We start from the raw sequence: 13,726 nt of genomic DNA, 5'->3' as shown, positions 1-13,726 counted from the left end.
AAATATTATGTCTCACATACCAACTACTCGTCAAAGTTGCGCACTCACTCGGGTGGGCGCACCTCCGGCAGAGACAGGTCCTGGTCACGCAACATGGCGTCCTGCTTCTTGGCTGCCTTCAGCACCTTGTAGCCCCACTTCTTCCCGTGCGGAGGGTTCTCGCTGCCCTGCGTGGAGCCCACGAACAACAGCTGGTCCTCCTGAAGCGAGTTGATGGGGGCCGAGTCTGCCAGCAGCTCCAACGCTGCGTGGCGGGATTGAACCATCAGGTGCGAGCCGCCCGGTGGCCCAGGGATGCGCCGCGGAGTGACGCCGGCTTCCCGCCGAGTGCCGCCGTTAAAGAGACCTGACAGAACCCACACAAGCAGTCCCAGCAGCACCGAGCACCAACACAACGTCCTCTTGCGGACGCTTCTCATGATGGCGGAGCAAGTTAGCGCAACTCCTCCAAAGTAGCACTTTGGATCCACTGGACGCCACAGGCAAGTTATCAACCCGACACACATATCGATCGTGTCGATACCAAGTACCAGTATCGGGTTAATACTGGGGCAAGAACATCGATATTTAGGTGGGGTTTTTTTGTTGTTATTTTCCAAAATATCTGAATTCTTGTTTATATTGCCACATGGTTGTATTCACTGTTTATTATTTGTGACAATTGTTTAATTATGTTGCACTACTGACCTTGTTGAGCTCAAACTGTTTAATGGCCTACTGCAGTGGTTCTCAACCTTTTTTCAATGATGTACCCCCTGTGAAAATTGTTTTCAATTCAAGTACCCCCTAATCCAGGGGTCGGGAACCTTTTTGGCTAGGAGAGCCAAAAAGCCAAATATTTTAAAATGTATTTCCGTAAGAGCCGTATAATATTTTTTTTTTAACACTGAACACAACTAAACGCATGCATTTTTAAGTAAGACCAACATTTCTAGAGTGTAATAGGTCTCTTATTCTTTGTAATAATATTGTTATTCCGAAGCTAACTGTGGAGGGGGCGTGGCCTGTGGGCCTGCAGTGAACGGGGGTGTGCCAGGACCAGCCTCTAAATCAGCGACAGGTGCGTAGATGGCCCACCTGGGCCTTGTTATCTAATCACCTGTCACTCTGTTATAAGCAGCAGCCAGGAGGAGAGACGGGGCTGGGCTGGAGCCAGAGCGCGAGCGAAAACGAAAGAGAAAAATACAATTGCTGGAAAGCAACTGAGGGACTTATTGAAAAATAAAACAATATTATAACCCTGAAATACGCTCCCATGTCGGTGCTTGGTAGTCTGAAGAACCCCCAGAATGGCAAGCCCCACACTAACCAATAATAAATAAATAACTTCTTACCATTAACGCAACTTCTTGAACAGGTGCGGTAAAAACGGATGGATGGCTTAAAAATGCATGAGAATGTTTTGTATTTTGAACATTATTTTTAACACTGTGATTAGAAGTGAAATTATTCATTATTTATCGTGTTAAGCAATGTGAGCTCGGATTTATCCGAGAGCCAGATGCAGTCATCAAGCCATAGGTTCCCTACCCCTGCGCTAATCAGAGCAAAGTATTTTTGGTTGGAAAAAAAGAGATAAAGAAGTAAAATACAGCACTATGTCATTAGTTTCTGATTTATTAAATTGTATAACAGTGCAAAATATTGCTCATCGTAGTGGTCTTTCTTGAACTATTTGGAAAAAAAGATATACAAATAACTAAAAACTTGTTGAAAAATAAACATGTGATTAAATTATAAATAAATATGTCTACACATAGAAGTAATCATCAACTTAAAGTGCCCTCTTTTGGGATTGTAATAGAGAACCATCTTTATTCATGAACTTAATTCTAAACATTTCTCCACAAAAAAATACATCTTTAACATCAATATTTATGGAACATGTCCACAGAAAATCTTGCTGTCAACTCTGAATATTGCATTGTTGCATTTCTTTTCACAGTTTATGAACTTACATTCATATTTTGTTGAATTATTATTCAATAAATATATTTATAAAGGATTTTTGAATTGTTAATATTTTTAAAATATTTTTTTGAAAATCTCACGTCCCCCTTGGCATACCTTCAAGTACCCCCAAGGGTACGCGTACCCCCATTTGAGAACCACTGGCCTACTGAAACCCACTACTACCCACCACGCAGTCTGATAGTTTATATATCAATGATGAAATGTTAACATTGCAACACATGCCAATACGGCCGGTTTAGTTTACTAAATTACAATTTAAAATTTCCCGGGAGTTTCGTCTTCGAAAACGTCGTGTAATGATGACGTGTACGCAAGACATCACGGGTTTTTAGGAAGTATGAGCGCTGCGCACACACACAGCTAAATGTCATCTGCTTTAACGGCATAATTATAAAACATTTTGGACATCTGTGTTGCTGAATCTTTTGCAATTTGTTCAATTAATATTGGAGAAGTCACAGTAGAAAGATGGAGTTGGGAAGCTTTAGCCTTTAGCCACACAAACACACGGTGATTCCTTGTTTAAAATTCCTGGAGGTGAAACTTTACTATGGATCAGAGCGCGGTCAAGAGAACACGGATCCAGACCACGGCCCCTTGAAGTGGATGTCCACAAATAAGAATCGAAACGTTCGTGTCACACGCTGGTTCCTGCAACTACAGAATTACCAATTCACCGTGGAATATCGGTCTGGGAAGGCGATTCCGCATGCAGACGCCATGTCTCGGCTCTACGAAGAGGACAATTAAGCTCCTGGACCGACCGGCGAGTTTCGGGGGGGGGAGGATATGTGGAGTCTCACTCAAGCACCACCTGACAGGTAAGCACCTCACAGGGCAGGAACCAGGGCATGGAGGCTGAGTGGAACACAGAAGACAACGCCCCAGCCTTGGCCGCACCATTGGGGGGTGGTACATTCCCCTGTACCTTCTCAATCATCCTGAAGTGCCACCAGCTGTGCGACCAGGTGGGACCCAGCTACAAACTGTTCTTAACTCTGCCTCATTCAGGTCTGGCTCTCCTCTGTGTCAAGGCAGGTGCATCAGGCGGTAAGTGAGACATCCACTTACCGCCATTAATGACATTATTAGGGAAATGTTTTCTGATGTTATAATAATAATAATAATAATAACTTAGATTTATATCGCGCTTTTCTAAACACTCAAAGCGCTCACAGAGAAGTGGGACTCAACATTCATTCAACACATTAGGTTTTCTCTTGTTTGATAGGCAATTAACTATGACAAGTAAAGAAGTGTGCTGTGTGCAGGATTGAGAGCCCCGGATGGGAGATATTTATTTTTGTTAATGGACACTTTAAGTTGGATTATTCCACACCCTGCCCCTCCTACAAAGACTTGTGCAATAAATGTCCTTTTCGGCTTTTTGCAAACCCACACTGTGTCTTGGTGAGAACCAGGTGCCACAATATATATATATATATATATATATATATATATATATATATATATATATTTATGTATGTGTGTGGGAAAAATCCAAAGACTACTTCATCTCTACAGAACTGTTTCATGAGGGGTTCCCTCAATCATCAGGAGATTTTCCTGATGATTGAGGGAACCCTTCATGAAACAGTTCTGTAGAGATGAAGTAGTTTTGTGATTTTTTCCCACACATACATATTGCGCTCTACCACAGTATCGAGCACTATTCTCTGGATAATCTAATATATATATATATATATATATATATATATATATGTATATATATATATATATACACGGGCTGCGAATCTTTGGGTGTCCCACGATTCGATTCAATATCGATTCTTGGGGTCACGATTCGATAATATATCGATTTTTTTTTTTTATTCAACGCCATTCTCGATTCAAAAACGATATTTTTCCGATTCAAAACGATTCTGTATTCATTCAATATGTAGGATTTCAGCAGGATCTACCCCAGTCTGCTGACATGCAAGCAGAGTAGTAGATTTAAAAAAAAAAAAAGCTTTTATAATTCTAAATGACAATGTTTTATCAACTGATTGCAATAATGTAAATTTGTTTTAACTATTAAACAAACCAAAAATATGACTTATTTTATCTTTGTGAAAACATTGGTCACAGTGTGTTGTCAAGCTTTTGAGATGCGATGCAAGTGTAAGCCACTGTGACACTATTGTTCTTTTTTTTTTCTTTTTTATAAATGTAAATGAGGGATTTTTAATCACTGCTATGCTGAAATTATAACTAATATTGATACTGTTGTTGATAATATTCATTTTTGTTTCACTACTTTTGGTTTGATTTGTGTCGTGTTTGTGTCTCTCAATTGCTCTGTTTATTGCAGTTCTGAGTGTTGCTGGGTCAGGTTTGGTTTTGGAATGGAATTGGATTGCATTGTTATGGTATTGCTGTGTAGTGGTTTGTTAGATTTATTAAAAAAAAAAAAAAAATTGAAATAATACAAAAAAATAGATTTTAAAAAAAATGACAATCGATTCTGAATTGCACAACGTATTCAATTCAATTCGTATTCAAATCGATTTTTTCCCACACCCAAATATATATATATATATATATATATATATATATATATATATATATATACATATATATATATATAGACACAAACCCCGTTTCCATATTAGTTGGGAAATTGTGTTAGATGTAAATATAAACGGTATACAATGATTTGCAAAATATTTCAACCCATATTCAGTTGAATATGCTACAAAGACAACATATTTGATGTTCAAACTGATAAACTTTTTTTTTTTTTTTTTTCAAATAAACATTAACTTTAGAATTTGATGCTAGCAACACGTGACAAAGAAGTTGGGAAAGGTGGCAATAAATACTGATAAAGTTGAGGAAAGCTCATCAAACACTTACCTGGAACATCCCACAGGTGTGCAGGCTAATTGGGAACAGGTGGGTGCTGTGATTGGGTATAAAAGCAGGTTCCATGAAATGCTAAGTAATTCACAAACAAGGATGGGGTGAGGGTCACCAATTTGTAAGCAAATTGTCGAACAGTTTTAGAACAACATTTCTCAACGAGCTATTGCAAGGACTTTAGGGATTTTACCATCTATGGTTTGTAAAATCATCAAAATGTTCAGAGAATCTGGAGAAATCACTGCACGTTAGCGATGATATTACGGATTTTGATCCCTCAGGCGGTGCTGCATCAAAAACCGACATCGGTGTGTAAAGGATATCACCACATGGGCTCAGGAACACTTCATAAAATCAATGTCAGTAATTACAGTTGGTCGCTACATCTGTAAGTGCAAGCTAAAACGCAACTCTGCAAAGCCAAACCCATTTATCAGCAATATGCTGAAACGCCGCCGGCTTAGCTGGGCCCGAGCTCACCTAAGATGGACTGATGCAAAGTGGAAAGATGTTCTGTGGTCTGACGAATCCACATTTCAAATTATATTTGGAAACAGAGGACGTGATGTCCTTCAAAACAAAGAGGAAAATAACCATTTGGATTGTTATAGGCTCAAAGTTGAAAAGCCAGCATCTGTGATGGTATGGGAGTGTATTAGTGCCCAAGGCATGGGTAACTTACACGTCTGTGAAGGCACCATTAATGCTGAAAGGTCCATACAGGTTTTGGAGCAACATATGTTGTCATCCAAGCAACATTATAATGGACGCCCCTGCTTATTTCAGAAAGACAAAAGTTACAACAGCGTGGCTTCGTAAAAAAAAAGAGTGCGGGTACTTTCCTGTCCCGCCTGCAGTCCAGACCTGTCTCCCATCGAAAATGTGTGGCGCATTATGAAGCGTAAAATACGACAGCGGAGACCCCGGACTGTTGAACGACTGAAGCTCTACATAAAACAAGAATGGGAAAGAATTCCACTTTCAAAGCTTCAACAATTACTTTCCTTAGTTCCCAAACGCTTATTGAGTGTTGTTAAAAGAAAAGGTGATGTAACACAGTGGTGAACATGCCCTTTCCCAACTACTTTGGCACGTGTTGCAGCCATGAAATTCTAAGTCAATGATTATTTGCAAAAGAAAAAAAGTTTATGAGTTTGAACTTCAAATATCTTGTCTTTGTAGTGCATTCAATTGAATATGGGTTGAAAAGGATTTGCAAATCATTGTATTCCGTTTATATTTACATCTAACACAATTTCTCAACTCATGTGGAAACGGGGTTTGTGTATATATATATATATATATATATATATATATATATATATATATATATATATATATATATATATATATATATATATACATATATATATATATATATATATGACAAATTTCAAGCAAAATCTATCCAATTTGCAATACCGCGTACTTGACCACCTTTCCTCAGTTCAACGCCAGGTCCTAAAGCGTTCCCCAGCGTGACTCCTTTAAAAACAGCTTCAAAATGTGCACAACCACCTACTGCTTAATGTTGACTGCCTGCTGCTTAATGTTGACTGCCTTGCTTGAATAAACAGGACATGATTGCATGGATTTTGTGAAGACTCTTCTTCGGCATTGTAATGCCGGTGTGGTTTTCCCGTGGATGCGTCGAAGCAGAACACAGCATAGGTAAGATAAAGGGTATTTAATAACAAAAGTCTATGAACAAAAATACTGGTGTAAAGAGAAAAAGTAAACAAAAGACGCTAGCGTGAAAGCTAGGATAAAACAAGGAAAACTAGAACTTGGTACGAGGACACAAAAGAGTAAACAAAACATTTAGCATGAAAGCTAGACAATAAAGTGGCTTGGCGTGAGAGCTAGCGAGAAAATACATACAAATGATGAGAGTCGTCACTGATGCGCGTGGGCAAATTAGGATCCGAGAATGAGTAAACAGAAAAGGTGAGCTTAAATAGGAGGGTGAAAATTAGTAGCAGGTGTGCGGGGCGAGACTAACAGGTGGACTGATGTGTAACCATAGTGATGGACAAAAACAGGAAATAAACGGGTCAGACTGAGAATGAAAAAAACAAACACGTGAAGATCTGAGCAGCAGATCGCAACAGTATTCCCCCCCAACAAAAGACAGATACCAGATGTCTTAAAAAACAAACAAAAACTTGAACCCCCTCCCCAAAACCAGAAAGTTCACAAACGAAGGGAGGGCGGAGGGAGGCCACGGTGGAGGGTCGCCAGATCGCATGTCCCCGAATCCACCGAGGACACATCATGTGGCGGCGGCGGGTGGAACGCTGCTGCCGAAAAAGTTTTGGCGGGCGACCTCGAAAAGGCCACATTAGTGGCCGCCTCGCAGGATGAGGTGCCCGGCGAGGCGGACGACCCGGGCACGGCCACATCCGTGGCCGACATGGAGGAGGGAGTGTCTGGCGAGGAGGATGACCTCGCAGAGGCCACGCCCGTGATCGACGTGGTGGACGACGCCTCAGCACCGAAATCCCAGCAGGCTTGGAAGCAGCAGACGAGGGTGCGGGGACTGCAGCCAAAGCAGGCCCGAGTGCAGCTGGCGAGGATGATGCGGGTGCTGCAGGAGTCGTCGGAGGCGGCCTGGGAGCCGCAGGAGTCGTCGGAGGCGGCCTGGGAGCCGCAGGAGTCGTCGGAGGCGGCCTGGGAGCCGCAGGAGTCGTCGGAGGCGGCCTGGGAGCCGCAGGAGTCGTCGGAGGCGGCCTGGGAGCCGCAGGAGTCGTCGGAGGCGGCCTGGGAGCCGCAGGAGTCGTCGTCGACGCTGGTGTGGGCTCCAGCCCCGTCGTCGGCGGTGCTTGGCGGCGCGGAGCTGGCACCGGTGCTTGGCGGCGCGGAGCTGGCACCGGTGCTTGGCGGCGCGGAGCTGGCACCGGTACCTGTCGTGGTGCTGGTACCGGAGTGGGCTCCAGCTTAGGAACTGGTGCTAGAGTGGGCTCCAGCCTTGGAGTTAGTGCTGGCGTGAGAACCAGTTTAGAGTCATGTGCTGGTGTGAGAACCGGACTGGGAGCAGGTGTCGGCTTCAGCCGAGGAGCAGGTGTCGGCTTCAGCCGAGGAGCAGGTGTCGGCTTCAGCCGAGGAGCAGGTGTCGGCTTCAGCCGAGGAGCAGGCACAGGGGTCTGCCGAGGAGAACTAGGGGACTGGCTGTGAGCAGGACTAGGACTATGATGAGTGATAAGACAAACACTAGGACTCGGGCAAGGACTTGAGAGAGGACCAGGACTTACAATCACACTAGTGCTTTGAGAAGGGCTTGGGCAATGACCAGGACTTACAGTCATACCAGGGCTTGGGCAAGAACTAGGACAAACGGTCAAACTAGGGCTTGGGCAAGGACTGGGACTAACAATCAAACTGGTGCTCGGGCAAGGACTAGGACAAAGACTAGGACTTACAGTAACACTGGGGCTCGGACAAGAACTTGGGTAAGGACTAGGGTTCGGACTAAGACCACGAGGGGAATCAGTACTAATATTACAAAGGCAAGAAACAAGACTCGGGACCGGACTCGAAACAGGACTCGGACTACGGATCAGTCTACGAGTGGAACTAGGACTACGACGACGACGAGAAAGACTAGGACTACAACTAGAATCAGAACGGAAACTCGGACCAGGACTTGGACTACGACTCAGTCTACAAGTCGGTCTACGAGTAGGACTAGAGCATGGGCTACGAAGAAGGCTGGGACTCGAACTCTGAGAGAGACTGTGACTAAAACTAGAACTAGGGCACGGACGGAACACAGGTGGAGGAGGTCTAAGAGGGCGTGACTTGACCGGGGAGAACACCGGTGGAGGAGGTCTAGGAGGCCGTAGTGGCTTAACAGGTTTAACAGGGGTGAACACCGGTGGTGGAGGTCTAGGAGGCTTTTGTTTAGCAGTTTTAAGAACAGGTAGCGTCTGCCCTACCTCCGCAACACAGCTATAGGCCATAGCCCCCCCCTCCAGACGGGAATCCCAGACCCGTTCCCTGTGGTCAGGGACTGACCATAAGGGAGGGTGGTGGGAAGTTGGGGGGCGGGCAGACCCCTCCCCTCTATATTGTCCAGAGTGTCCCTTTGAAAAGGGAGAAAAAACCTTGGACTTGGGCAGAGAATGAGGTTTAAACGGTGGGTTAGAAGAAAAACTAGGTGACTGAGGTTGACTAGAATAATAAGAAAAAATATCCTGATACTTTTGTATATTATTATTAATGTTATTGTCATTTGAAAATGGCTGAGAAAACGAATCTTCCCCCAAAAATTCCTTGTTGATGACGTCATCATCGGAGGACGGGCTTGCGTTACCGGGGGGCGTCGACGAAATGACGTCATCTGCGCGGGACACAAGTTGGGAATTTGCCCAGTCGGTAAAACTGTTAGCAAAGTGTGTTATTGGGTCCCCAAACAATGGTGTAGGGGTCTTGTGTGCTGACTGTAGATTGCTGTGTTCGTGAGGAGGGAGACATGGAGTGGGCAAGTCTCTGTCGCCCGACGAAGCCATACTTCGCGGCTTCCGCCTACGCGGACGAGCGCGAGCGCTGCGGGAGGGAAACTCACCGCTCCCGGAAGCATCGATCGGAACCAGTTTTCCCTCCAGGTCCCACATCATGCTTTCGTCTGGATTGCATCGGAGAGTTTCAGCCTCCATCGCTCGGAATACCCTCCATGTGCCTTCGTCGAAGGTCTCCTCGTGGTTGCCAGACGCGGAAAAACTTCTTAATGCTCGGATCCTACTGTGAAGACTCTTCTTCGGCATTGTAATGCCGGTGTGGTTTTCCCGTGGATGCGTCGAAGCAGAACACAGCATAGGTAAGATAAAGGGTATTTAATAACAAAAGTCTATGAACAAAAATACTGGTGTAAAGAGAAAAAGTAAACAAAAGACGCTAGCGTGAAAGCTAGGATAAAACAAGGAAAACTAGAACTTGGTACGAGGACACAAAAGAGTAAACAAAACATTTAGCATGAAAGCTAGACAATAAAGTGGCTTGGCGTGAGAGCTAGCGAGAAAATACATACAAATGATGAGAGTCGTCACTGATGCGCGTGGGCAAATTAGGATCCGAGAATGAGTAAACAGAAAAGGTGAGCTTAAATAGGAGGGTGAAAATTAGTAGCAGGTGTGCGGGGCGAGACTAACAGGTGGACTGATGTGTAACCATAGTGATGGACAAAAACAGGAAATAAACGGGTCAGACTGAGAATGAAAAAAACAAACACGTGAAGATCTGAGCAGCAGATCGCAACAGATTTTCAACTAATGTTCGACTATTCCTTTGTGAATACTTTGGATTTTGTATTTACTGTGCATTTCCTTAATAACCTTCAATACCATGGGAATGCCAGTGCACAGTTCCTTATTATTTGCGTATGAGTGTCTGGTGAAGGTGCTTGCAGCCTGCAAAACATCTGTGAGGATCAGAAAACAAGGAACACTTTGGAGCAAACCTGACAGATGTCATGTTTATGGAGAAAGAATGAACAGTCAGAGGTTTGTGGGACACCATTCTTTCTTTGAAAAGCACTACTCACTACGGTACCTTCAGTCAAAGTAATAACATGTAAAAATAAATGTATCAAATAAAATCAAAATGTTCACATGCTTAAGTGATCTTAGAATCACATAATATCTTAATCTTAATTATGATGAATGTCTACGGTGCTTTATAAAAGCTACACACACTTGTTTAAAAAAGTATGTCAACCCTTTGGGGTGGCTTGGATTTCTGCATAACTTGTTCATAGAATGTGTTCTAATATTTATTTAAGTCTCAACCATAGACAAACACTTTGCTTTAACTAATACTACATACAAGAAAGCGATTATTTGTTTTTTTATTGAACACAACATGTAATAAACACAGTGCAGGATGTAAAAAATATGGGAATCCTTGGATCTAATAAGTGGTTGACCCTCTTTTGGCAGCAATAACCTCAACCATGTTGCGATCCGCTGCTCAGATCGTTCTATGTTGTAGTTTTGATTTTTTTCTGTATCACATTTTGTAGTGCGATTCTTTAGTTCCAGTTTTTTGTCTGTTTCCATAGCAACGTATTATTTTAACCTGCCGTGGTTTCAAGACACACACCTGTTCCACAATCACCATTCGTTATAAGCCAGCCTTTTCTGTTCTCTCATTGTCGGACTCTAATTTTCTCACACGCAACAGTTGAAGACTATTTGGTATGTTTATTCTCGCTAGCTTATACGCTACGCCTCTGTTCTCTTCTAGCTCTCATGCTAATGGTTTTGTTTTCCCTTTGTGTGCCTTTGTGCCAAGTTTTAGTTGTTTCTATTTGTTTTCTCTAGCTCTCACACTATCTCCCTGTTTGCCTTTTCTGCTTAGCTCCAGTATTTTTGTTCCTATCTTCTTTTGTTAAATAAACCTTGTATCTTACCTTACGCTGTGTTTCATGCCGACGCATCCCTGAAAAACAAACTCGGCATCGCCATGTCACCAAATCTTCACAAACCAAACATTTCCTGTAGTTGCAGATCAGACCCGAACAACGGTCTGAATGAAGTCTGAAAACCGTTTCAATGCAGCAATATGGGATGTCTGGTGTGAATCGCTCTCGAGGTCATACCACAGCATGTCAATCGTGTTGAGGTCAGGACTCTGACTGGACTGCTCCAGAAGGTGTATTTTCTTCTGTTGAAGCCACTCTGTTGTTGATTGACTTCTATGCTTGTCCTGTTGCATCACCCGTCCTCTGTTGAGCTTCAGTTGGCGCACAGATGGTTTTAAGTTTTCTTGCAAAATGTCTTGCTTCAATTGGGAATGGATTTTTCTGTCAATGACAACAATCCGTCAAGGCTCCAAGGCTGCAAAGCAACCCCAAACTATGATGCCACCTCCACCATATTTCACAGTTGGGATGAGGTTTTGAGGTCAGTGTGCTGTGCCTTTTTTCCTGCACACATAGCGTTGTATGTTCCTTTCAAACAATATCTGTCCAAATAATATTTTGATAGTAGTGCTGTGGAACATCCAGGTGCTCCTTTGCAAACTCCCAATGTGCTGCAATGTTGTTCTTTGACAGCCGTGGCTTCCTCTGTGGTGTCCTCACATAAACTCCAGTCTTGTTTAATATTTTCCTTATTGTTGATTAGTCACCAAAAAAGTTAGCATGTACCAAAGAATTGTGTAGGTCTTTAGCTGACACTCTTGGACTATTTTTCCACGCTGTGCTCTCACAGTCATCTTTACAGGTGTGTAGCAATAGTGCTGAACTTTCTCCATTTGTAGACACATGAACATCAAGGCTTTCAGAGATACTTTTGTATCCCTTCCAGCTTCAACAATTCTTGATTTTAGGTTTTCATTGAGCGCTTTTGTGAAAAGCAACTGTTCACGTCAGGCAATACCTGTTGAGAACAGCACATTTATATTGGTGTGTGTTTTTATCGGGCAGGGCATCTTTAAAGGGGAACATTATCACCAGACCAATGTAAGCTTCAATATATACCTTGATGTTGCAGAAAAAAGACCATATGTTTTTTAACCAATTTCCGAACTCTAAAAGGGTGAATTTGGAGATTTAAACGGCTTTCAATTGTTCGCTGTTGGAGCGATGACCTTTCACCCGTGACGTTACAATGGGAAGCAATCCACCTTTTTCTCAAACACATTACACACACATTTCAAATCAGCTCTGTTATTTTCCGTTTTTTTCGACTGTTTTCCGTACCTTGGAGACATCATGCGTCGTCGGTGTGTTGTCGGAGGGTGTAACAACACGATCAGGGACGGATTCAAGTTGTCTTACGTGGCGTGTGCATCGATTAGCACGGTATGCTAATCGATGCTAACATGGCAGAAATGGCAAGAATGTGTGGATATCGTGCGACACTCAAAGCAGATGAATTTCCAAAGATAAAGTCAACGAAATCACAAAGGTGAGTTTTGTTGATGTTATTGACTTATGTGCTAATCAGACATATTTGGTCACGGCCTGACTGCCAGCTAATCGATGCTAACATGCTACTTAGGCTAGCTGTATGTACATTTGTAGCTATATTTGCATCCAACCTTTCCCTCCACCAACATGTAATGCCAAACAAACACATACCAATCGACGGATTTAAGTTGCTCCAGTGGTCAAAAGATGCAATCGTTGGTTAGAAGGCGATCGCCGGATAGCTTCAATAGCTATTCGCTCAATAGCTTCAGTTTCTTCTTCAATTTCGTTTTCGCTATCTGCCTCCACACTCCAAACATCCGTTTCAATACAGGCGTAATCTGTTGAATCGCTTAAACCGCTGTAATCCGCTGTAATCCGAGTCTGAATCCGAGCTAATGTCGCTCTATCTTGCTGTTCTATCCGCCACGTTTGTGACGTCACAGGAAAATGGACGGGTGGATTTACAGATAGCGAAAATCAGGCACTTTAAAGCCTTTTTTCGGGATATTCCATGATGGGTAAAATTTTGAAAAAAACTTTGAAAAATTAAATAAGTCAATGGGAACTGATTTTTATTGGTTTCAACCCTTCTGAAATTGTGATAATGTTCCCCGTTAAGCAACACCTGTAATCTCATCACATTGGTTGGACTCCAGGCTGGCGACGACGGGCTCCATTTGACTCTTGGAGAAGTCATTAGCTGAGGGGTTCACATACATTTTCCTGCCCGCTCTGTGAATATTTACATGTTGTGTTGAATAGAAAACCAAAGCATCAATTTCTTGTGTGCGGTATCAGGAATGTTTAGGAATGTTTTCAGTAAAAAGTAAAGACATCTTTTTTTTGAGCGGTATTAGTTTAGGCAGACTATGTTTGTCTGTTTTTGTGTTTTTGCTGAAGAGCAGAACACATGTTATGTCCAATTTATGCAGAAATCCAAGTAATCCCAAATGGTTCACATACTTTTTCTTTTCA

General features: G+C 42.9%; 1 protein-coding gene across 2 annotated transcripts in view; it reads right to left on the bottom strand.

Moving 5' to 3' along the window:
• LOC133539980 (polypeptide N-acetylgalactosaminyltransferase 15-like) overlaps positions 1–554 on the bottom strand; it is a 33,979-nt gene extending 33,425 nt beyond the window's left edge. The window contains exon 1 of one of the 2 annotated variants that reach the window (XM_061882413.1): positions 49–554. In XM_061882413.1, the coding sequence (XP_061738397.1) occupies positions 49–506 (458 nt within the window). In that variant the 5' untranslated portion in view covers positions 507–554. The remainder of the gene's footprint in view (positions 1–48) is intronic. The other variant, XM_061882412.1, reaches the window with a different exon arrangement.
• Between the last annotated feature and the right edge of the window lie 13,172 nt (positions 555–13,726).

This window comes from Nerophis ophidion, linkage group LG21 (assembly GCF_033978795.1).
Source record: "Nerophis ophidion isolate RoL-2023_Sa linkage group LG21, RoL_Noph_v1.0, whole genome shotgun sequence".
NCBI lineage: Eukaryota > Metazoa > Chordata > Actinopteri > Syngnathiformes > Syngnathidae > Nerophis > Nerophis ophidion.
This window is presented reverse-complemented; position numbering and strand designations above follow the sequence as displayed.